The sequence below is a fragment of the Aspergillus brunneoviolaceus genome (genome assembly GCF_003184695.1).
Source record: "Aspergillus brunneoviolaceus CBS 621.78 unplaced genomic scaffold BO95scaffold_33, whole genome shotgun sequence".
Lineage (NCBI taxonomy): Eukaryota > Fungi > Ascomycota > Eurotiomycetes > Eurotiales > Aspergillaceae > Aspergillus > Aspergillus brunneoviolaceus.
Genome location: NW_020290763.1, coordinates 152,410 through 176,440, shown reverse-complemented (window position 1 = coordinate 176,440; position 24,031 = coordinate 152,410). Strand labels below are relative to the sequence as shown.

The 24,031-nt window shown below is 50.2% G+C and overlaps 8 protein-coding genes and 1 non-coding gene across 9 annotated transcripts; 4 read left to right on the top strand and 5 right to left on the bottom strand.

Annotated features, from left to right (window-relative positions):
• Positions 1-532: 532 nt before the first annotated feature.
• BO95DRAFT_473489 (Zn(II)2Cys6 transcription factor) lies at positions 533-3,003 on the top strand (the record flags this gene model as incomplete). Its single annotated transcript, XM_025589725.1, has 8 exons — positions 533-579; positions 833-946; positions 1,140-1,263; positions 1,340-1,825; positions 1,852-1,997; positions 2,037-2,061; positions 2,083-2,164; positions 2,186-3,003. The coding sequence occupies 8 exons, from the start codon at positions 533-535 to the stop codon at positions 2,908-2,910; spliced, it is 1,749 nt and encodes a 582-aa protein (XP_025442372.1). The 3' UTR covers positions 2,911-3,003.
• A 1,087-nt stretch (positions 3,004-4,090) lies between these two features.
• BO95DRAFT_463636 (putative 2,3-diketo-5-methylthio-1-phosphopentane phosphatase) lies at positions 4,091-5,187 on the top strand (the record flags this gene model as incomplete). The annotated part of the gene is made up of 4 exons (XM_025588999.1): positions 4,091-4,127; positions 4,195-4,520; positions 4,583-5,011; positions 5,077-5,187. 4 exons carry the CDS (start codon positions 4,091-4,093, stop codon positions 5,185-5,187), a joined length of 903 nt encoding a protein of 300 aa, XP_025442371.1.
• Positions 5,188-6,411: 1,224 nt separating this feature from the next.
• Positions 6,412-6,501, bottom strand: BO95DRAFT_t142. Its single transcript has one exon. It is a non-coding gene; the product is annotated as a tRNA-Asp (tRNA).
• A 601-nt stretch (positions 6,502-7,102) lies between these two features.
• BO95DRAFT_130034 (uncharacterized protein) lies at positions 7,103-7,782 on the bottom strand. Its single transcript, XM_025580503.1, has one exon. The coding sequence runs from the start codon at positions 7,679-7,681 to the stop codon at positions 7,316-7,318; it is 366 nt and encodes a 121-aa protein (XP_025442370.1). The 5' UTR covers positions 7,682-7,782; the 3' UTR covers positions 7,103-7,315.
• A 955-nt stretch (positions 7,783-8,737) lies between these two features.
• BO95DRAFT_362784 (Arabinosidase A) lies at positions 8,738-10,907 on the top strand (the record flags this gene model as incomplete). Its single annotated transcript, XM_025582590.1, has 6 exons — positions 8,738-8,881; positions 8,938-9,452; positions 9,511-9,671; positions 9,726-9,910; positions 9,974-10,462; positions 10,512-10,907. The coding sequence occupies 6 exons, from the start codon at positions 8,738-8,740 to the stop codon at positions 10,905-10,907; spliced, it is 1,890 nt and encodes a 629-aa protein (XP_025442369.1).
• An 860-nt stretch (positions 10,908-11,767) lies between these two features.
• Positions 11,768-13,209, top strand: BO95DRAFT_389089 (DUF914 domain membrane protein). Its single transcript, XM_025583572.1, has 2 exons — positions 11,768-12,146; positions 12,208-13,209. Exons 1-2 carry the CDS (start codon positions 11,926-11,928, stop codon positions 13,181-13,183), a joined length of 1,197 nt encoding a protein of 398 aa, XP_025442368.1. The 5' UTR covers positions 11,768-11,925; the 3' UTR covers positions 13,184-13,209.
• Positions 13,210-15,668: 2,459 nt separating this feature from the next.
• Positions 15,669-15,969, bottom strand: BO95DRAFT_514378 (uncharacterized protein; the record flags this gene model as incomplete). Its single annotated transcript, XM_025591672.1, has 2 exons — positions 15,788-15,969; positions 15,669-15,724 (listed from the first exon to the last, which is right to left on the bottom strand). Exons 1-2 carry the CDS (start codon positions 15,927-15,929, stop codon positions 15,669-15,671), a joined length of 198 nt encoding a protein of 65 aa, XP_025442367.1. The 5' UTR covers positions 15,930-15,969.
• A 3,264-nt stretch (positions 15,970-19,233) lies between these two features.
• Positions 19,234-20,819, bottom strand: BO95DRAFT_362816 (cytochrome P450; the record flags this gene model as incomplete). The annotated part of the gene is made up of 2 exons (XM_025582591.1): positions 19,234-19,646; positions 19,706-20,819. The coding sequence occupies 2 exons, from the start codon at positions 20,817-20,819 to the stop codon at positions 19,234-19,236; spliced, it is 1,527 nt and encodes a 508-aa protein (XP_025442366.1).
• Positions 20,820-23,142: 2,323 nt separating this feature from the next.
• On the bottom strand, positions 23,143-23,545 carry BO95DRAFT_463631 (uncharacterized protein; the record flags this gene model as incomplete). The annotated part of the gene is made up of 3 exons (XM_025588998.1): positions 23,143-23,239; positions 23,306-23,391; positions 23,483-23,545. 3 exons carry the CDS (start codon positions 23,543-23,545, stop codon positions 23,143-23,145), a joined length of 246 nt encoding a protein of 81 aa, XP_025442365.1.
• Between the last annotated feature and the right edge of the window lie 486 nt (positions 23,546-24,031).

Genomic DNA, 24,031 nt, shown 5'->3' with positions numbered 1-24,031 from the left:
TTTGACATATGTTATTGACACCTTGACAGTCAACCAATTCCTGATAGGCTGGGATCTTCCTTGCTTGCTTGCGTTCGAGATTTTCTGCAAGATTATCCAGATTCCAGATTATTCTGATGTTGAGACGCTGTTGGAAGCCGAGGTAAAAGTTTCATTGTTCGAGACATACGTAGTCTTGTCCAGTACAGTACTAGTACAATACGCAGTACATACATGCTGTCTAGCTATTTGTTCTTGTACAGTACATCTATATACATGTCATACCGTATGTACACCTTGTGGTGGCTATGGTAACTTAGCGATGCCTATCTGCCAGCCCAGCACTAACAAGAAGAGTTTCCTGCGCTTTCTTCTGTGGCAAAACCCTAAATGAAACTTGTTTGACTTGTCGGACTTCTCATGACTAGTTACAGTACATCTATCTACATGAATAAGTGGTATTGTTCTCTGCGCTGCCACCACTCCGCGGTAACGTGCGCTCGCAGCGCGCATAAGCTTATGCGGCTTGGCGCGAGGTTCAAAAGTCCGCTTTATGCCATGCGCTAACTATGTGACCACTCCTCAAGAGTCTCTTAGAAGGTTGAACAGGGAGCACCACGGGGCAAATGCGTATCAGACTGCGATTGGATTCTTCTTTTCCTCGCACACTCGTCAGCGTCGCATGTTTTAGAGCATCGAGTGCTAAACGTGAGCCGTCGTGGATCGTAAGGCGGCGCGCGGTAAGTTGACTTAGGCATCACGAATGCCGCCGAAGCGTCCACCAGTCCGACCGATGTCTCCGCCCCCTCGCGGCATCGAACCCTTCGGGGCCAAGCTCTGCTCATACGCGCAGCTGCGCTTCGTGCCGAAGACGGAAAGTTAAATGCGACAGGCAGCGACCAAGCGCCAACTGTGCGCGCACAAAGCATGAGTGTGGCTATCCACCTGGCCGTGGGAGGGCCCCAAAGTAACCGCGCAACCGTGCATTGGAGGCCCAACTTGCGGGGCGATTGTCTCATTTGGATGCCATGATCCGACAGCTGAGGTCTCGAGAAGGCGGTAGAGCCTCGGTAGACCCTTCTTCTTCCCTTCGCCCGGAAACCCAGACGTGGTGAGCAGAGATGATCAGAGGAGACATTCCTCCGTAGGGGATGCCGGAGATGTACTGTACCCAACAGGACCAGGGCCAGTCAACCTGTGCAGCCTGGAGTGCCGCCAGCAGAAGGGCTCCTGGTCCAAGATGGTGCCTCTACTCGATACATAGATGAGGTGCTCTTTGCGCACGTGCTTGAGAAGGCTAGTAGTATTGACTTGGTTCCCAAAACGAGCGATCCCGGGACTGACTGGCCCCAATCAACAGGATAACGACATTCAATCGGCTATCAGTAGCCCTGGGAGTATCGATGCAAGTAGTCAGCAGCCATTCGATACATGCGAATTCGATGGCCTTATCTCAAATCCCATGCCGGCCTCGTACTGTCGAAGTCCGTCGCGCAAACAGGCAACGCAGCTGTGGCAGGTCAACCTGAATAACGCCGACCCCCTTCTGAAACTTCTCCATATTCCTAGCGTTAACTCTCTTGTTTTCGCGGCCATAAATAATCCGGAAGAGGTAACCGCAGGCACGAGCGCGCTTCTTTTCGCAATTGACTTCGCCGCCGTCACCAGTCTACCATCCCCGGATACTATCCTGCTCTTAAATCAGGACCGGCCGTCCGCGCTCAATCAAATTCAGCGAGGACTAGAAATATCTCTTCATGCGGCAGTGTTTCTGGATTCGCCCACTATTACCACTTTACAAGCGATGACGATCTACCTGGCGACCCTCCCCTTAACATGCCTAGCTGTTTATGCCATACTGACACTTTCCAGAGATGTCGTCGAGGTCATAGTGGTGGCCGTTCGGGTTGGGCTCTCGATGGCCTCCTCATCCGCAGCGTCCAGTCGATTGGGCTTCATCGAGACCCGGAACATATTAAGCTCACGCCGCTGAAATGTGAGCTTCGCCGACGAATGTGGTGACAAATCTGCGCGTCCGACAATCGGGCCGCCGAAAGTCATGGGCTCTCGACTGGTTGGGTGGTGAATTCATGTAATACGAAGCTACCCTTGAACGCTGACGACAAAGATATTTGCGCGAAAACAGATGTTGCCCCGATCCCTGGAGAGGGATGGACCGAGATGAGTTTGTTTCTAACAACCGCAGAGCTCAACGGAGCATTCCAGCGAGCCTCTCGACTGTCCGTAGGGGTACTTAACAGCCAGAACCCCATGGACAGCTTGGAGCAACTGTCAGAGCATGTACAAGAGAAGATAGAAGCGAAATACTTGAGGTATTGCGATCCCAACATTCCGCTGCAGAAGGCTGCCATCTTGCTGAGCCGAGTTTTCCTTGGAAAACTCAGCTTTATCATCCGGCAACAATACCTGGGAAGACTGCGTGCGGAAAAATCCACTGCTCGTGCGGTGGAGGAAGCATTTGCCTTGGCATATGACACCTTGTCTCTGAGCATAGAGTTGAAAGAGGACGAGCTTCTGAGCAGTTACCAGTGGCATTTCACCACGTATCCCCAATATCACTTGCTTACCTACACACTGTGGCAGCACTACGTCCGCCCGGACGTGCCCAGGGCAGAGCGAGCCTGGGAGCTGGTGAACAAGTCATTCAGCATGACCGAACTTGGTTACAGACCTAGTTCCGGGCCAAAATGGAATGCTCTGCGCAGGCTGCGAGAGAGGGCATTGAGTATGTGCCGCGTTCATCAAGCCGCACGGATTCCTGCAGTAGATGCAGTGAACACGGAAGCCGACAACACGCTGGCTGAGAGGCTAAGTGATGAGGGGCTCGATGAGGCATTTAGGGACGATATACTCTGGGATCTGGATTCAGTATGCTTTCCAGATTGGTCGACCTTCGCTCTAGCATTGTGACGGGGGAATAGAATTGGATAGATCAAGTCCAAAGGTTGTATATCTCCTTCGACATACCGACGATTTATCCAAGTAATCGAATCTCGAATTTGGGGTGAATCCGACCCAGCGTCATGGGCGCAAACATGGAAAGCGGCCAAGCCGAGGGCATATTACTGGTTTTTGCGCAAGCCACTGAGATCCTGCAATGTAATAATCACTGTAGTGTCGAAGTCGAGCGGTGTATGCGGGGGGTGGATGGGGATGGTGTTCCTCGTGATTCCATCGCGGCTGCGCTTTGATATCATGGTGTAGCCCGAAAGGCATAAGGCTTGCATATCCAAGGAGATGGGAAGCGATCGTGGGAAATGGGGAAGGGGAAACGGAGAATGTCATCATCGGGTGGGGCAAGAATCTTCATCCGGAACCAGTCGTGATACTCGAGTATTTGAGAGCCGGGCGGTAGCCGGGCTAGACTGATTCATTCTTCTATTCCCGATGTAAGGACAGAGTCCAGAAGTCCAGTCATCGTGTACCCTGCATGCATATGCGTGTGTGGCCACTGGCTGATGTCTGTTTGGTGGTGTTCATGGCTGTCCGTGTATGCAGCCGAGCGAGGGCTCGACCGTCCACTAGCAAATAAATGCACGAGTAGTATGAACGAATTGGTTATGTCACTTCCCTTCTCCTTGTTGCCTCGCTTAACTAAGACGATGACGTTGGAGTGCAGATGAAGAAAGTGCTTTCACCCAAGATTTCCACCGTTTCCACCAATTCCACCAATTCCACCATTTCCACCATTTCCACACTTTCCAGCCCCTCGGGATGCCGATCGGGTCCAGTCTTCTGCAGCCAACAACAATGGCTGAACTTTCGTTTCTTTCGATGTGGGCAGTCCGTCAGGTCCCTTTAGGCCCCAGCCGCTCCACTCTCACCCCCCGGGGACGATGGGTCCGGTCGGTCCCCTCTGTTCTCTTCAGCACGGTTAACTAATCACCCACCCCTCCTCCCTCATAACCGAGCGCTCGTAGGTATTATTTTTCGTGGGTACGTCATTGGATTCATTCCGGTTTTGCGTCGCCACGGGTCGTCCTCCCTCAGCGGGGGAAAGATATTTCACTGAGCCCTTCGCCGGGCTGAACTGCCTTCAATCATACATCACCCTTCCGTCAAACCACTTGGAATCTCAATCAAGCCCAGTATGTCGCCCACAACCAGAAAAATTGTCTGCTTTTCAGGTAAGAATCTAGGAACGCCCCTGCGGATCCTCTCCACCCTAGCGGCTAATAACTCCGCCTTCTATAGACTTCGATGGCACCATCTTCATGCAGGACACGGGTCATGTCCTGTTCGATAACCTAGGCTGCGGCGAAGAGCGCCGCCGGCTGCTCGACGAACAGATCAAGTCGGGCGAGCGCTCATTTCGAGACGTCTCGGAGGAGATGTGGGGCTCACTCCGAGTCCCTTTCGAAGATGGTTTCAAGATCATGGAGAAGGAGCTAGAGATCGACCCCGGCTTCCAGGAATTCCACCAATTCTGCGTGGCCAACGACATTGATTTTAACGTTATCAGTGCGGGGCTCAAGCCAATCCTCCGCAAAGTGCTGAACACTTTCCTTGGAGAGCATGAGGTATGGTATTCCCGGCGGTGGTCCCTGGGTTTCTTCCCATCATTAATGCATAGCTTGTCCAGGCCTCCCGTATCCAGATTGTCGCCAATGACGCGGACATCAGATCCGACGGGTCTGAATGGAAGCCCATATGGCGGCACGACACCGAGCTTGGCCATGACAAGGCGCTATCCGTCAAAGAGGGCCGCGCTCTCGCGGCGGAGAGTGCCTTGGATGGGGAAATCCCACTCATCATTTTCATCGGAGATGGCGTCTCTGACCTTCCGGCTGCGCGGGAAGCAGACGTGCTGTTTGCCCGGAGGGGTTTACGCCTGGAAGAATACTGCATCGAGAACAAGATCCCCTATATCGGTTTCGATTCGTTTGCGGATGTAAAGAGAGAGGTCGAAGCCATCATGAAGGAAGATCAGCAGAAAACTGGCGGCGTGGGCAAACCCGCCCGGTTCAACCCTCGCGCAAACATGTGGCGGCGCATCTCCAGCAAGCAAGCTGTAAGTTGGAAATATATATTTGGCGGGCCATTTTTATGGCGCTTGTTGATGCTAATTTGTCACAGATTCCACAGTTTGTTGCGGCAACTCCCTCGAGGGAGGACAAGATGTTCCTCTGGCCCGAGAGCTTCTCGGAATACCACCCGACGAGCCAGATGAACAATGTTCCCGCATAGAGTTATTCTTGTCTGTTGATAAGTCACTTACCCACTTCGCAGGCGTTTGGTGTAGTGAGCTGGATACCGGATTTAAAGTAGATTTAGATGATTAAACGTAATACAAATGAAAGGTTCTCGTTTCAAGCACATCTGATGTATCTGTCCGTTCACTGTATCAGCAGGGTCTTTTAGCCCAATGGGGTTTTTCTATTGTAAAGTCTGTAATTGTGAATGATGTTTCGAGGGGAGCACTGCCCCAGCCCTGTGTTGAGTCTACTCCAACTAAGCATTGACGTACTCACCGAGCCAACCAGCTTGGTGAAATCAGTTCGGCCCTCGGGGGGGTTTCAGGGGAAGCTGTCGTTGACTTGGTAAGGGATAGCCCATCCTTCGATCGCACTGAACACCGACATTGGAAAGTGTGACCAGCTCATCAGGACGGAGCCCTGCTGATGGTATTTAAAAGTGAGGTAGCGGCTAAAGGAAGCTGATCAGCCATGTCTCTGAGGGCTCACTCTTCACCAAATTGTCCTTCCAGTCGGAATTGACTCATAGCTATCAGAGGCACAGCATTCGAGGGCCTCGCGGCAGGCAGCCTACCATGGCTCTGGGCCCACTCGGTAGGTTGAAGTACGCTCGTGCGTTCCGATCGGATCGGTCATCCCCCCATCAGTCAGGAGAGGGTCAGGAATCCCAAAGTGAATCTCCCCATGGCTCTTCGTATCCCAGTGGTGTCTCTGGGCGCAGGCCGATGCTTCGGGTGCGGTTGGTGGTTAGGCTCCTGGAGCTAAGACCAACAGGTGAGATTCAGAAGCTAGTACTGCCAAAGGTGGGAGGTCGGCTTATCATGATTCAACATAAGGGGGGCCGGGGTGGGGGGTGATGCCACAAAGATTTCAGTATATCCTCCAGCTCATGATCGTTAGCATGCCAGCTGAAAGAAGAATGAAGGAGGCACGACGGATACTGAGGTCTGGAGAAGATACTGTAGAAGTGATCTTGTAAATACTAGTCGGGTGTATAGAACAAAACAAGAGTGATGACGGCGATGATGAAAGAATGAAGGATGTCAAGAAGAAGACGATCCCATCCTGCAGTGACAGGCAACCATGCTGAGCCGGTCCAGTACATGCTAACGGGGGGCTATGCAATGTTCAAGTCAATTAATAAGAACAAGCCTACGGCGAAGCTGAAGGGTCGTGATCTTCAAAAAAAGGTACGGATGAGGGGTAAAAAAGAAACCTCCCCGACTGGGAGTCGAACCCAGGTCTCCCGCGCTTGTTCCCGAGTGGGAGTGACAAGCGGAAATCATGACCGTTAGACCATCGAGGAATTGATATACTGTGACCTCACAAGTGTGTATGATTATCTATTGTCTCAGTCCGCGGGTTTTCCTCGGGCATCGTGTACACAACCACCGTCAACAAGCTTACAATGCTATCCAGGAGGCTTGAGACGTTGACACGTTTCCATATGGACGTCTTGAGTGGCATTATAACTCAAAATCTGAGGTGTTCGTCGAGATCTGTAATCCCGTGTTGTCGCTTCGCCTTGGGAGAACGAAGAGTGCCGTTGGTGTTGGGGAATATCTACTCCATCCTGTAGTACAGTAAGGTACGGTCATCCCCTCCCCCGCTGTGGTGAGAGAACGCAGAGTCAAACGGATTTTCACATTCACTGCCGAGGGCATCTGAAGCTTCGATAGACGCACCGCTTTCATGGCTCACCGACAAACGTAGTCATGATTCTGATTTTCCAAGCCTAAACTGCATGGTGAGCGTCAATGAGCGTCAGGAAGGGGGGTCAGGAGGCCGACAAGTACATCGACAACCTACCGTCATCAAATCCGAAGGGAGAAAGACCAGACTCAAAGCAACATCATTCGTGCACATAAGCCACAGACCACCTCAGAAGTAGTGCCAGGGCATGATTCCGCCTGCTAGCAGAACAGCTCACACGCGTTGTTACTTCACACTACAACCACAGTCGAACTCACAACACAGGGCTCTGATACCTAGCTGTCATATTACAGCCTGTAGAGAGGGAAAACCTGGGATGATTCCAGACCACCCACAGACCCAATGCCAAAAAAGTAACCAACTTTCTGGACATGTAGTTGCTTGCTTGCTCATAGTGTTCTGTCATTTTAGCTTGCATGGAGCAGTAGACATGACACCACCAAGATGAGAGCAATCAATAGTCCCCATGAAGACCCGGAATTACTCCGCCGCAGAAGATACGTCAAAAGGCTCCTCCTCCCGTGTTGCAGTCCAGGGCCCATATCCACCCCGCAGAGTACATTCCGAGCCTGTAATGTTTGAAAAGTCCTCTGACCAGCACCCATTCTCGCACGAAGAAGGATCCGAGAGTGACTGAGCCAGGTACGGACTGCTCCCCTTGTACCGGCAAGCGAGGAGGGCGGTTCAGGCTGTACCTTGCAGGTTGTTCGCAGAAAACGAGCGGTAATTACACAAACATAGCTCCAAAATGTAGTCTCCCCTGTCGATGTCATGCCGGGTAGTGGTCAGGGGCCAACGGCACGCCCATATACCGCAAGCGATCCCATACGGTAGATCCCACTCAACCTAAAGTTGCCTCATGGTTAGGATCAACAACAAGTCGCAAGTCGGGCCCGGGTGTATGCCAAGCGATTTTCCGGGGCAGGCGACCCTTGTGTGCTGTCTTGATTATAGGTTAAGGAAAGTTGGGTATGTTACCTGCCGAGTATCTCGAAGTCGAGGGAGCAAAACTGGGTTACCCCGCATATTGACGGATTGAGGACTGGCTCAGGGACAGAAATTAAAAGCATCGGGGGTTCCGCCGGGGTTTTACCCTGCTCAGTAATTGAGAACAGAAGCCTGGAGCTGAGAGAAGAGGGAAAAGAGGGGAAAACAGACACGGTCGACGTCATGCTACCTTAGTTCCAGTTTCGGTCTCCAAGGCCAAGAATTATGATTATCTGCCCCTCGAAACCGTGTTCGTGCTCGGAGTAGCTGCCTGGCCCAATTCTGGTCAGTCAATCGGCTTCTACTGAATCCTTCTCTCTTTGCTGAGGGTATTCCCCTAGCCACAAAGCTTGTCGTCCTAATATATGATTCAGATCCTCGAATAATTCACAGGAGGCAGGAAAGACAGTGTTTCCAAGCCCAGAATAATGCATCCAAAAGTGTGGTCCTCATGGGCGAGTGGAAGCATGCATGTGTACATTTCAAGAAAGGCGCCGATCGACGTATCGCACGCTTGGCCAAGACGTTCACTTTAAGGCTACCTTTGAAATATGACTGCTAGTTGTCGGGCTTATGTCGGAAGAAACTAGATCTCAATCATCAGCTCGCTTCTTCATATTGTCAGCCTTCGACCTGCTGCTTGTCTTGCTTCCCAAACCCAGCATCTCCACATTGGTCTCCAACCCCTCATTCTCTGTTTGCCCTCATCTGCCTCCCAATCCCCCGTTTCCTTCTCCTTTGGGAGTAAATTTCTTGGCCATATCACAGCCCGAGGACATATAAAGACATCATGCTAGTCCCGTCGGACAACGGCATCAGAACCATCTTTTGAAGGCTGCAAGATGGTGGTCTTTTCGAGCCTAGGAGGCATCGCCGCCCTTCCTCTATTTCTTTCCTTGGTTCAACAAGCATGCAGTCTTTCTTTGGTCGTGAACAAGGCGGGGGGTAATGCTTCTAGCCCACTCCTATACGGCTTCATGTTCGAGGTATGATCAGATCGCATTGTGTGGCTATGGAACGGCATCTGATAAGCTACTTTCAGGACATCAATCACTCCGGAGATGGAGGTATTCATGGCCAGATGTTGCAGAACCCTGGCCCGCAAGGGTCATCGCCGAGCACCAGTGCATGGACTGCTGTCGGCAAAGGCACGATTGCTGTCGACAGTGAGAACCCACTGAGTTCGGCAATCCCTCACTCGTTCAGGCTAGATGTCGCGTCGGGCGCCACTGGGGCTGTCGGCTTTACCAACGACGGATACTGGGGCATTCCTGTCGATGGAAACGAGTTCGAGAGCTCTTTCTGGGTAAAGGGTGACTACTCAGGCAAGTTCACAGTTCGCCTCGTTGGAAACAGCACCGGCACAGTATATGGCTCCAAGACTTTCACGCACAAGTCCAACTCGAAGACCTTCACGCAAGCATCTGTGAAGTTCCCAAGCAAAAAAGCTCCAGACGGTCATGTTGTGTACGAGCTCACCGTGGATGGCAAGGCTGCTGCGGGCTCCTCTTTATATTTCGGTTATATAACTCTTTATGGGGAAACATATAAGTCGAGGTTTGTAGAGTGGTCCTCCAGTACGTGATTGATTGACTCATTCTTCTCGTCATAATAGGGAGAATGGATTACGCCCCCAGATTGCCAATTATATGGCGGATGTCAAGGGTTCCTTCCTGAGGTTTCCCGGAGGAAACAATCTAGAAGGAAACAGTGCGGATAATAGATGGAAGTGGAATGAAACGATAGGCCCATTGGAAGACCGTCCAGGACGCGAAGGTTTGTGCATCATCACTCAGAGGTTGAAGCGCGCCACAATCTAACCTGTGCCAGGTACTTGGAATTATTGGAATACCGACGCCTTAGGGCTAGCAGAATACTTCTACTGGTGTGAAGACCTGGGCCTCACGCCAGTTCTAGGCGTGTGGGCTGGATTCGCTTTGGACTCTGGTGGTGGCACCCCTTTGACGGGCGACGCTTTGACTCCCTATGTAGACGATGTTCTTGATGAACTTGAGGTATGCGAGCCCCACAGAATCCAATGGTCGCGACCCCTGAGTTTTGATATTGACTGGCCATAGTTTATCCTAGGTGATAAGAGCACCACTTATGGCGCCCTCCGTGCTTCCCACGGTCAAGAGGAACCATGGAGCCTCACAATGGTCGAGATCGGCAATGAAGACAATTTGGGTGGAGGATGTGCCTCATATCCAGAGCGCTTCACAGCATTCTATGACGCCATCCATGCCAAATACCCGGACCTGACGCTCATCTCCAGCACGGCCGACTCGGGTTGCTTGCCGGATGAAATGCCTGAGGGCACCTGGGTGGATTACCACAATTATAACACCCCTGACAACCTTGTAGCCCAGTTCGGTCAGTTCGACAACATCAACCGTACTGTGGGCTACTTTATTGGCGAATACTCGCGTTGGGAAATCACATGGCCCAACATGAAAAGCTCGGTTGCAGAGGCCGTCTACATGATTGGCTTCGAGAGAAACAGTGATCTGGTCAAGATGGCAGCATATGCTCCAGTGTTACAGCTGGTTAATTCCACCCAGTGGACGGTGAGTGATCCTAGTAGTAGCAAGAGACCTTGGTGCTAATTTTGCCTAGCCGGATCTCATTCCATTCACCCAGGACCCTGACATGGCCTGGGGAAGTACGAGCTATTATGTTCAGAAGCTGTTCTCCGAGAACCGCGGAAGCACCATCAAGGAGGTGACCTCTGATTCTGGCTTCGGTCCCGTGTACTGGGTGGCTTCAAACTCGGGCGATACATACTATGTCAAGCTGGCCAACTATGGCGAGAAATCCGAGAGCGTGCGCGTAACGGTACCGGGAGCGAAGGCTGGAACACTTAGTCTTGTCTCAGACAGTGATCCCAATGCCGCGAACACCGATCTGGAGCAAAATCTGGTGGTTCCCTCCGAAAATAAAGTGAAGTCCAGCAATGGCACCTTCACATTCACGATGCCCGCATGGGGTGTGGGCGTCCTTGCCGTCCATTGATATCTTGGTCCTTTCTTTTGAAGAAGCGGGCTTTCTAACCTCTCATTTCGTGACGCACTACGAATGAAGAGTTCTTCGAGATGCGATCTGTTTAGAATGTTAGGTTGGAATGAGTGAAACAAATATGACATTGTATGCATGAAGGTTCAATCAACGATCAAGTTCAAAGTTGGAAGCAAGCTTGGAAAGCATGACCAACAGCAATCAGGCCACTGGCCAGACTGAGGAGTAAAGAGGGGCACCTGTTGCCACTTCGCGCGGGTCCGACTCCAGTTGCCGTCCAGTCTGGGCTCGTGGCAACCCCACCCTCTAACTAGGCGGGCACGTTCTCCGTACGTACCGTAGGTAGATACGTAGTAGTACGGCCCTTGCTAGCCAAACCAAGAATGAACTTCCATACGAAATTTAGTGAATTGTGAGCATAAAGGAAGACTCATTCGACCATCTGGTATGTCAAAGGACGTTTCATACAGTACAGTACCTATCGGCTAATAGATCATTTTGCACCCAATTTCTCTGATGGAATGGCAGTAACTATACTCACTACCTACTCAGAGTCTCCGGGCCAGACTAAGTACGTACCCGCTAAGGAAACTGGGTACCACTACTAGGCATCACACTAAGCTATAGTAGGCTAGTAAGGCTGTTATTGCAGTCCATTTTCCAACACCATTGGTGCGGGTTTGCCCCTCCGCATCGATTAGATAAGATTTTTCTTCCTGTAACTACCAGTCAGTCCCTGTCAACTTCCGTTTTTTTTTTTTTTTTTTGAGGCCAGAGCCTAGAGTCCAGAATCCACGCTGCTATAAAACCCACCAGGCGCCGGCGCTACTCTAGTTTTCTTCTTTCCTTTTCTTCTTTGCGCCCTTTGATACAAGCAGTGAGCGACTTCGGAGCTTTGCGCTCACTTTTGCTGGCGAAAAGCTCTTGCTTTCTTTTTTAACTAGTTACGAGCATTTTTGGGTTCCGTTTTCGTCACAATCTAAAAATCCCGTTACCTTAGCCCTTCCATTTCGCCATGTCGACCTACTTTGAAAGTGAAAAGACCTCGGCAGTCACCGAGGTTCAGCCTCAGCCACCAACAGAGAAAAATGAGCAGCTTCATTCGGTGACTGAGTCGCCAGCGACGGGTTCTCAGGACCAACCCGGGGAACAGCAGCAGGAGTCGCAGGAGGGACGGTTTCGACAACTTTTTCGTTATATGCGCACTCGCGATTTTTGGCTGCTCATTCTGTTAGGGTGAGATCAATATGATAAAAGCCCGACCAGACCCCGTCACTAACTCAAGTCACCCGTTTAGACAAGTTATCGCTCTCGCAAACATCAGCTCCTCCACATTTTCTACTCTTCTATCCAATGAAGGAACCAGTATCCCCGCTTTCCAGACGCTGTGGAACTATGTGCTCTTGAACCTGGTGTACACGAGTATTACTGTCTACAAGTACGGTTTCAAAAAGTGGTTTCGCATGCTTTACACCGACTGCTGGAAGTACTTCATTCTCTCTTTTCTCGACGTGGAGGGAAACTACTTCATGGTGCTGGCATATCGCTACACCTCGCTTCTGAGTGCCGAGCTGTTCAGTTTCTGGACAATCATCGTGATCGTGATAATCTCCTTTATCTTTCTGCGAGTTCGCTACCACGTCACGCAGTACCTAGGAATTTTCCTCGCCTGCGGTGGTCTTGGTCTTCTCATCGCGTCGGATTATCTTCGTGGAGCTAACTATGCTGCCTCGAACAAGGTCAAAGGAGATCTATTCGCTCTGCTTGCATCTACCATCTACGCCTTCAGCAATCTGTTCGAGGAGTTCATGGTTTCGAAGCGTCCCATGTACGAAGTCATTGGCCAAATGGGCTTCTGGGGTATGTGGATCAACGGTGTCCAGTGCGCTATCTTTGATCGGAGTTCTTTCCATGGTGCCACCTGGAATGGCAAGGTCGGAGGCTATATCGCCGGATATACCATTGTCCTTTTCATTTTCTACACCCTGGCACCCATCATGTTCCGGCTTTCTTCAGCCACATTTTTCAACATTTCCATGTTGACCATGAATTTCTGGGGCTTGATAATCGGTATCCAGGTCTTTCACTATTCCGTTCACTTCCTCTATCCGATCGCTTTCGTACTCATTGTGGTCGGTCTCTTTGTCTACTTCATCAAGGAGAGTAAAATGGGTGAAGCAGCAAAGCCATGGCTCGGTGAGAACCAGGAGCTTGGTGTTGATGGCGTGGGTACCGCTCGTCGTGCGCAGTACACTGGACATGCTCTTGTCTAGGCCGAACCTAGCCGGAGGGGGGGGGGGGGGTAATGTGGTGAGACGTTCAATGTTGATGTGAAGTAATGTGCTGTGATAAAAGTTCCTCTTGTTTTTCCTTTCCTTTTTTCGCATCACCCTATATATGTACTAAAACCAGTTAATATGCATAATTAATGCTAGTAGAATGATGACGACATGAGTCAATTGTATGAATTTGGTTCTCTCTTCCTTTCATAGGCACTTTTACGTCGGTGTAACCGCTGTTACATTTGTGATGGGTATTGATGAATTCCTGTTACCCGAACATTACAAGCTCTGATCTGGCGCAGCCTACTTGCTCAGATAAACACATATGTCCAATTGAGCCTATTGGGAAAGTCTTCTGTTCAAGTCCAACAACGAGTTCAGAGGGATGGATTCAGTATAGCCCTGTTTCAGACCAGCTTTCACCGTCATTACTAATATTGCGTCAACTAACCATGTACAGACTCCACCACCATCATCCTTGTAAAAACTGACGCCGACTCGTGATCACATGCTTGATGCATGGAATCCCACGGATAGGACAGACGAGAAACGAAGGATAAACATCGGCCAGGTTTAGCTCGACTACCGCCACTGCGGGTTTGCTACCACATGTTAGACTAACCACTGTGACTTAAGCTACCTCGAGCCGAGCGCCATTCCTTCTGATCATCGCAAGAACAAGAAGCCCGATAAATCCTGACATGATACGGATAGTAGGATCGAAATGCTTGACCGAGGACGCAGGACCGATGTCACCCCTAGCTGCTCCTGCCTACTCAATAGCCTAGAAAGAATGCAGGGATCTGTTTTTTTGTTCCTCCCCTTTTCGCGATAACCTTCAACTATATCTGCATCTGCCGAGTTGCCTCCAGCCATGTCTGCCTGTACCTCGTGCAGAAGACCACTCAGGACGAACTGCAATAATTACAACAAAGACAAAGAACTGCTCCAGCACCTTAGTGGAGACAAGTCGATCCACCTTGAACCTGTCAAACAAAGAATACATAAGTCGGATCCGGCGGCTTGACATTTTCTCTTCTTCAGACATACCTATTCTTGTATCACTTACCTTGGCTTTGTTGCTTCGAGATGCTCTCGAGCACATCGGAATGTAGGTTCCGGGAGACGGTGGCACACTGGGACATCGTTAAAAAAAGCAGCGTGTTTCAGTCTCGGTCCCATTGGGGCCACGGTAGCCTTAGCTGACAAGTCTACTGAGTCCGCAGTTATAGGGCTATTGGAAGATATGAAGAAGGAAAGGCAGGGAAGGACTGTGATAATGAAAGAAAAAAAAAAGTTAGCAAAGCAGGGATGCTCGTACTGTACATCAAATGTCTTGTAAACGTTACTGGCAGGGGAAAAAAAAGAAAAAAACCTCTTACCCATTATGTCAGGTAGCCCTGAGCTCTGCTTTACTACAAATAGGTACTTTTGTTGGCGGAGAAGTCAGATTTGACCAACTCCGGGAACTGCCCCTTCCGTTCCCCAGTGGCTGGAGGTGGGAACAACATAATGATGATAATAATTACTACCTAAAGTATGTAAATGGGTGGAATAGAAAGCAAAAGACTGGTATGCATATCCACACAGAACACATCAGTCAGTCCCACATATCGAAGATGAAAGGTTATACTCGGCTACCTCTGAATCTCCTGGAAATCAAGTTCTCGATCGCTTGGCTGCAAATCCCTTGACTGGTTGTACCTGATCCGAAATGAAAGACAAAAAGGTCAACAACTGGAACTTGGAACGGTGGGGCCCATTGGCGAAACAACGATTCTTTCTTAACCAGCCCCAGTGCCCCACCCAACCTTGATGATGGGTAAGTTACTGTACGGAGTACCTTATCAGCCAAGAATCGGTGTCATATCATATTTCACCTCCTGCCCACCGTCCGACCTACCTTACAAGATGATTTTCACGATGGCACTCTGTTACTATGCATAGCTTCTGGTGGCGGTGCGAATCTTACAAGTACAGTACTCTGCTTAGTAGATCGGAAGACCAGCACCCCCGACGTCATCATACAGACTGTTTTCCAGTCAGCTGAGGTCTCGGTACCTTGTCCGGTTTGAATTCAAATTGCCTTCGATGTGGGTGATGTCAGATAAAGTAAGTTAGCTGACCATGCTCCTCTTCTCCTCCCCCTATCTTACAGGGCGACCGTTGAATTGATGAACATCTAAGGTATTGAAGATAGGTCTAAGTTCAAAGTTCAAAGAAAAGATCCTGCACCTCAAATGTGATACATCATAAAACAACCAGAGATTCTAAGATCTGACCCCCAAAACAAAAGAGGGGAATTGGTATATCAGGAGCAACAGACGCTAAATCTAAACAGAAGAGGCTCGATAAAACACGTATAGTCAGAATTTTCCCAAGAAGAAAAGAAAGAAAGCACGTCGAGGGCGAATTGATGGAGAAGCTAGCAGAAACCACTAGCAAACTGCTGGCGGGCTTCATAGTTAAGGTGGTACTACTTGGAGGGAGAAGAGTGTGCTCGACTCGTCGCGCGTGCGTTTCTTTCTTCCTCTGACGAACAAACGTCAAGTCAGTATCGGCGACGAATCACACGTTGGAGCTGCGTCTGCATACCTTGAGCCTGCTTGATCTGGCGGATGGTGTCATTGTGAATCTTGGCCCATTGCGCCTGGTAGTCGGCTAGAGTGGGCGTGGGCGATTTATCCAGCTTGTTGCTGCCGGCCCCCGACTTGGTTGCGGCGATGTTGCGGTCCATTGTGAGCCCTTGTATGTGATATAGATATCGTCGAAGACGGAAAGAACCGAGAATGGACGTAGGTCTGAGATAAGCTTTGAGGAAGGAGAGACTCGGCGGAAAGTGTTGCAGTCGAGGCAATTGATTAAATGGATGCGCGAGCGTTGGGGACTATAGTTCCGGGACGGTCTTGAGGATCTAGGATACTTATATCCCTTTTCTGCTCCCGAAACCTCGGCCTTGCTTAACTTGTTTAACCATCAGTTTCACCCACTCTTCTGCGGGTCAGTCGATCAGGTTGGGAATCCAAACCGTGCCATGTGGCCGCCTAGCGATGAGGCACCCGCCCTATGGATCCGGCTTTGTTCGTTTGCTTCCCTTGCATTCCCTGTCAGAGTGGGTGTCAAAAAAAACTCCCTGAAGGGGGGGAGGGGAGGCCTGAAGTTGGCTAGTGGTAGGTGGCCTAGCAGATGAGAACCTGATTCAATGACTGGCTGCAGCTCCCATAAAGACTTTGGGAGGGATTTAATGAAGCAATTATTTTCTTCTTCTTTCATGCAACTGCAGTTCATTCTTGACCGCTGATGGGGAGGAAGAAGCAAGATGAGGATATTGAATCTCAGAACTTAATTGTGGACACGAACTAGTACTAGGAGTCATCGCTTCCTTCGACTCTTGCTCCCTTTTTCCTTTTCGTTCCTTTTTGGTTTATTCCTTCTTTCATGTATCATTCAATTTTTTTTCTATTTCTGTTTTCTTTTTTCATTCTATCAGGATCAACCCTCGGTCGGCCCTTGCCATCTAGACCTGGCGAGTCCCCGATTGGCCGGGGCAAAGCCCAGCCGCGGCCGTGGCATTGATCCCATTGGTTTTTCATTCAGATCAGGGAACAAGGAGTCGAGGGCGGAACGGAACACGTAGTGATGTTGGACTGTTCGCAGGGTTTTGTGTGACGCTCTGTCGGGATCAACGGTTCTGGGCTGATTGGCCTCTTACTCTCCGATCCGCTCATGCGGATGGCGTTCCGCGTATACTCTCCTGGATCCCCGGTATTTGGGCACCGATGAGCCGGTTAGGCTATGTGGGCACCGCGAAGTCAAAATAGGAAAAGTGGGCGCCATTGGCGGGACTAAGCTAAGAATCAATCATCGTCCAGAATTTCAGAAGATGAGAGTGGTTTAAATCTCTAGTATGAAAGTATTTGGAACTTGGAAATAGTAGAAAACTGAAGGGTCAGAACGTACTGTACTGTGCGTACTGCGTAGATAGTAAGGATGGCGGGGGTTGATGGCAGAACCAGCTAACAACCTTGAAGAAATGACACCCAAACCAAAACGACAAACCTCTTCTTGCATGGAGGGTGTTACTTCCTTGATTGGGACATGCAGCCACGATAATTGTTGCTTCACTTGACTGCTGGTACCGATTTTCATCGGTCGAATCTGAGGCACTTTCTTTGTTCTGGGGAAGTTCGATTCCAACAAATACAATTGTTAGAGTACATCACACCAGATACCAAGCAAGAGGGCTGTCTCCTCAACCCAAAAAAAAAACCAAACCTCCGCCGAATTGGCTCCGATTTCCGAATGGGTTGATCACAACCAAGTCCTGCTCACACTTCTTCGGCTCTCCCCTTTCAGGCCGGAACCCACTGCGAACAGGTCAATGAAATCCACCGACCCATATCGGGATACAGGTTGAAGCAATGTATCGTCTCCTAAGATGGTACCGTACTTTTCTCGATCGTACTATCTACACGACACGGATCTGGACCCGATCGGCTGGTCCACTATAGTCTGACCCATTCCGGGCCAAGTGAAATGGCTTCAGGCGATCAGTGTTAGTCCAATCGGGGAACTTGCAGAGCCCCAGGGAGATCCACCGGCAATGGAAGCCCGAAGAAGCATTCGGTTAATTCTTGTCTATTTTCACCGCCACTTCTGATAGATCCAGTTCCAGCCTCAAAGAACAATGAACAGGCCAGTCCTGGCTGGGACAGACCGGCAGAGGATATTAGAGACCGCCAGAACACGACTTACCACTTGGGCGAGACGTCGTGAAACAAACGTGTTGTTGTCGGGCCCACAAAATGTACCTCAACGACGCAAAAATGCAAAAAAAAAGTCACCATATCCACCGACTACGCATATCCTTTGATGCAGCCAAATGTGAAGCTTGATAGAAAGGACACATCGTACTGAGCAGGGGTTACTGATTGGCGGGCCATGCGCCATGCCCGATCATGTTGGTTTGCCTACCGACTTTCCTGGTTGCACCGTTGGTCCAGGATGCGTGAGTCCCAGACATATCGCTAGGTATGTTATGCTGCTGTGTCACAGCATCATCATCCTCATACAAATGCATACCTCATTAGAAGACTTGTGCGCTGATCACTGTCTTAGTCGTCTGCCTTCGCTAATTTTAGGTTCTGTCAACATCGACGGACTCCATGTCTCGACCTTATCCCTCTGCTTCATATTCTTGCTCATACCACTACGGCCGAGTATTTTGTTTTCTTTCTTTGTTCGCGGGACTGACCTGTACGACACCAGTTCGCCCTGGTCTAATTTCGGCTGCCTAGACCCTGGTCCTTGTTGAACCTGCAGCCGTCCCGGGCTGGGCCGCAGTTATGAGCCAAGTTTTCGACTCTCGGGCGAGGCTTCTTGACGAGCGACAAACTCAGAAATATTAGCATCTCCTTGCTATCATACCACCTCCGTCAGACATAGAACGAGTTTTGAGCAGGCTATTTCGGACTTGATTCATGACGAGACATCTATTCGCTCGTTCTAGAGGCTTCAAGGTGGAGGGGTATGCTGAGGCAAAGACTATCTCTGAATGAGACGCGCGTCAGCCATGATGAGCAGGGCTGCATGACTGTATGTAATCCCAGTCTTTGGTCAGCTGGTGGCGTTGCTCTTGACTGGGATCCGACAATTGAACAAAGCATGCCTCTTGGCAGACTATTATTGTACTTTCCCGCACACAGAAGGGATACCTGATCCCGGATCGAGCTGACTTGTCGCTTCGCAAATTTCAGCCTATGTTTATACTGATTCCACAGAGGACTGGCAGAATTATCCCATTTTTTTGCCTGGCTGGGACTGATCTCTTTGCAAGCCAGGGTACCTGGTCGCCGCTTGTTGCCGCTTGTTGACGCCAAGTGCTGCTTATAATGCCGCAAAGGATGGGTACTTAGAAGTGAAGATTAATGTTGATTCACAGCTTGCAAAATACGAGACGTGATGCGAGTCGCCCTAATTTACGTCCATGTTTTCCCAAAGATACATGATGACTCCTCGATAGGCGCCGTCGAACCCGTGCACTATCTTAGTCCTACCTTCGTCCCGTTTTTGGAACAGCATGTCAATGTCAAATTTTCCTCCCAAGGGCCTGGATCGCGGCTCTCCAGGATCAAGAACTTTTGTGCCAAACGCGCCGTCACATAACCTGCCTCTGTCAGTGCATACTGCTGACCGACGCAAATCCGTGGTCCTCCGTTGAATGGGAGATATTCCCAGCTTGGACGTAGGTCAGCCCACCGCTCGGGTCGGAACTCGTGCACATCCGAACCGAAGAAGTCTTTGCGCCGGTGCATCGCGAACACAGAATACGAGACAACGCTGCCCTTCGGCACGAAGATGCGGGACTTGCCATCCGGGCCACCACCAGTAGGAAGGATGGTGTCGGTTTGGGCAAAACGAGCGTTAGCAGGAACCACGGGGTGAAGACGAAGCGCTGAAGGAGTCAGTCAGTGCAAGGGACTCTAAAGAGCGAGCGAGTGGACTTCGACTTACATTCGTTCAGGCAGTACTTTAGGTACGTCAGGTTGCGCAGCTGCTCGTATGTAGGCGTACGCCCTTCCAGTGTTGCGACTTCCTCGCGCAATTTGTGCCAGACTTCGGGGTGTTTTGCAAGCATGAAGAACAAGTTGCTCAATAAGGATGCGGTGGTATCTCTTCCAGCCAGGAGGACGTTGATCAGCTCGCTACGAATACGTGTCCGGTCACCAGTCTGCTGCGCCAGGCTATCGAGGAACAAGTATCTGTGCTTTTCCTGTGTGTCTCTCTCTTGACTGCACCGCTCACGCGTCCGCAGAGCCTTGTCGACAAACTGCTCGACTAGATCATGGCATATACGATCGCATTGATCGGCTTTGGGGTCGCGATAAAGGTATCTTAGCTTGCCCAAGCGTGCTCTTGTGGCAATAGCATACTGAGAATAATTGAATGCCTCCGCGAAATCCTTCTCTTCCTCTATGCTCTGAGGGAGCCCCGCCCTTCGCTTCTTCAAACTGTTTACGCTGCGCCCAAAAAGGAAATCGGTGGCAGAGTCGATGGTGAATCCGAAGAACAGATCTTGAAGATCGACGGTGGTTCCATCGGGTGGTATGAGGGCCAGCAAATCATCCATAAGCTCCTCGAAAATGTCAAGATGGGCGACCTGCTCCTTGGCGAAATTGGGGCGGACCATAGCCCGCGATTGGGCCCAATGCTCACCATCTGTTGTGAAGATACCATGTCCGAGGAGCGGCCCGAAGGAGTGGATACGATCCCCCAGACCATAGTCCTTGAATCGAAGAGAGAGAATGGTTTTCACATTCTCGGGATCGCGCGTTGCGATCACGGTTGTGCCCAGCCGACGAGCTTGGAATGTGTTGCCGTAGGTCTCAAAGCGGTCGACACTTCTCTCGAGAAAGTTGTGTTCTTTGGCCTCCTTCATTCGCTGATAAATCCCATCGAGGCCGAAAACCGGGTCCCATTCACGGAGGGTCGGGGGTGGTTGGCATTGGTTTGCTCTGGCCATGCGATATTGCTTCCATCGACGACTCAAATAAGTGAGGACTGAGCCGAGGACAACGGCAGCGGCAGCGAATACCGCAACGGGATGGTGGGGTGTGTAGGAATTCATGGTTACAATTCGTGCCAGTCCTCGCATTACTGGCGTTGATGATAAGTGATGAACCAGCTAGCAAAAAGGAAGGGGAGGGGAGAAGTTGCCGATGAAGTGGCTTTTATCCAAGAAAGGCAAACGGCTTGTGATGTGTTATGCCCGCCTGTGTTTAGCCGGGGTTCGGACAGGTGTAAATCAAAGACCGAGAATGTAAGTGTGCTGATGATTTGGTTGGACCTGTGAAGTTTAAGTGGGAGCGGAGATTCTTGCGAGTGGAGCCGGAACTGTAGGCAGAGCATTACCTTACCTTTTTTTTTCTTTCAAATTTGACACATGTATCGTCTCCTCTTAGGGCACGAGGGAGGACATCGACAAAGCCACCTTTCAATGACGACTGCGTCAACCTATAGCTGACTACCTGTTACCTGACAAGAGATTCCGAGATACCGTACCATGTTTGCCCGCACGGTGAATAGAGATTACGATTACGGGGCTTGGGATGAAGTCATTTGGTACAGTAGTTCATACAAAATCAAAGAACTCTCTGTCTGTCAGCCCAGCCGCAAGCGGTTTGGCTCGATCTTTCCCCGCAAATTTCCATGGAATAAATCAAGGTTTTTGACATGAGTCGAGGTAGATCCAGCCTCTTCTTCCTTTGGGTTGTCTTCTCTCTCTCCAGCTGGCATTGTGGTCGTCTTGGAGAGAGGGGGGTAAAGCAAAAGAACAAAAAAAAAAGCACAAAAATTGATGTCAGTACGGAGTAGGTAGTAAGTATCCTTGCTGCCTACAATCCGAAATGCACCCAGTAAAGTTAATACTGACTGACTGACTGACTGGCTTGCTGGCACGACACTACCTAGTACTCACTCAAAGCCTTAACTCCGTGTGTCCCTTGAGCCTAAACTCCGACACGGTCCTTCGGCATTCGGATTGCCCGAATGCCTTTCCAGCCGGTCGGTTTACACATGAGGGGAGTAAACACTGGACCCTTTATCAACTTTGGGAGCAAGAAAAAAGAAGAAGAAGAAGACAACTGGTACCTACGGAGTAGAAACGCAGAGATGTAGTTAGCGGGGTGACCTCAAAAGTACAGTACAGTACAGAACAGTACAGTTATGTTACTTGCTTGAGTCAAAGCTCTCACAAGTAGGCAGACGAGGTCGGAATAAGCACAAGCCCCGCTTTGGCTGCTGCTGCTCGGCTTTGCTCCTGATCCGGGAAATCCTTCGCATCTCGCCCGCAGCTCTAGCTAGCTCCTTCAGGACTCACTACAGCATTTTATCGGTCAATTGGAGACGGATAGTGAGGGGGGAAACCGTACGTGGAGATGGATGTTTAGCTATAGATTTCACTTTGCTTTGAAAATGAGATTAGGTAGGTTACATCTGGACCCCAGCGAGGAATAACTGCTGTTGCCCGTGCGTTCTTGTTGTTGGTAGGCGCGGATACCGCAGCTGTTGTGTGTGCGCGTGTGTGTGCGAGGGGCGCCGTTGATGAAGAGTAACTACAGCCCAGTAGGGCATGCCGCACTCGCGGGATCTTTGCCACTTCCCACGTGGTGGCCAACAAACAGGAAAGGGCTTGGTGATGATCTTGAGGCTACAAGCGTAGCGCTCGCGACATATAGTATTGTACGGACATACTTCGCTTGCTGTGAAGCTTGGAAAGGACGCTGGACTCCATCCGTCCGAGACTTATATGGTTGGGTGGCCTGGGCCACGGGCTGCCACGCTACTCCATCCGTATCGGACCCAAAAGTCGCATGAAGACAATATGTCGGCATAGCTGAGTAATCCGGCCACGTGATGCAACGCGTAACCAAGTTGCTTCCCATGTTGATACGTTAGTTCCAACAACCAACAGAATTAATAACACGTTCCAAGCACCTCACCTCTAAGACCTCAAATTGCCGATACAATATATATTTCCGTGTGGAGGTAGGGTCTTTTGGAAGCGGTGGCTTGAAAAGCTTCTTTCGATCCTAGTGATATACTTTTGCATATTTTTACCATGGGAAACAGGCAGGGCCTGGCCGATATGGGACTCCGAAGGCGCAGTTCCGATATTCCATTCAGACTCAGTAGGTGCATCAGTGCTATCTCCAAAGACTCCGCACAAGAAAGAGCATCCGGTCCAAGGGACCAAGTGGAAAAAACCGACGCATGACCAACCGCCCGGTCACCGGTAGCACCACTACGTCAACGCAATCACCAAGAAAAGGCCTACCCGGAACCCAACTCCGATGTCATCATCATCATCTCGTACTCATGAAAAGAACAACTTGCTTGTTGAGATGTGATGTTCAGTTCCGTGAGGCGTTTTGCCAGTCCAGTTGCTTGCCCTACTTTTTTTCACCTGGAGGGGTGTAAACCGCGCCACCTTTACCGTCGTTGTAGTAGGTGCTTCCATCCGAGTTGGAGTAGTAGTACGAGCCATTGCTAAACCCGGCTGTCAGGTCCATGCATGAATGTGAATATGAGGAAGCGAGAACAACGGGTTCTTACCGATTGCTGTAGTGGTAGGCATCGCCGCGGCCAAAACCGTTGGAGTCGGAGCCAGTGCCGTAGTCACGGGAGCACCAGTGGTTGCCCTGGGACTTGTTATTCGGTGCTTCAAGATACCTTGAAGATTGCCGATGATACTCTCTGTGGCGAGGACGTGTAGGAGGAGGTAGTGCTTACCTGGCTGTTGGTGCCGGACCCGGTGTAAGTGAAGCCCTTTCCAGAATCTCCGGGGCTGGACATGGTGGATGTAGTTCAGTTGCTTTGGTATGTATTTAAATGGCGAGTAGAGGCTAAGAGAAGATAGGACGACTGCAGATACAACAATGGCAAAGACGGCGACGACGAAGGAATTGATGGTGTGGAAGGGATCTCCGAAAGGTGTGTGTGTATGTGTTCCAAGTTGACGGCAGAATGACCAGATATAGCGGAAGACTATTAACTGATTCCACTTTTTAGAGGAAACCACCCGCCAAATGAGATAATGAACGGATCCATGTTCCTTCCGCTTACTGCTTCTTTTTCTTCTCTTCCAACTCATATACAGATCCAGGAATTAACCTGGTGTCTTTCCAAAACTGTACATCAACAGACCGATACCTTCACCTTCTACCCCACTACCCTTCTACCCTGCATGTTAAATGCTAGCCAACAATTATCAAATTAGCCGTTATTGTCGACCCTGCTTTCTCCTCATTCCTCAATCAAGCTCCTTAACCTGACTCCGAT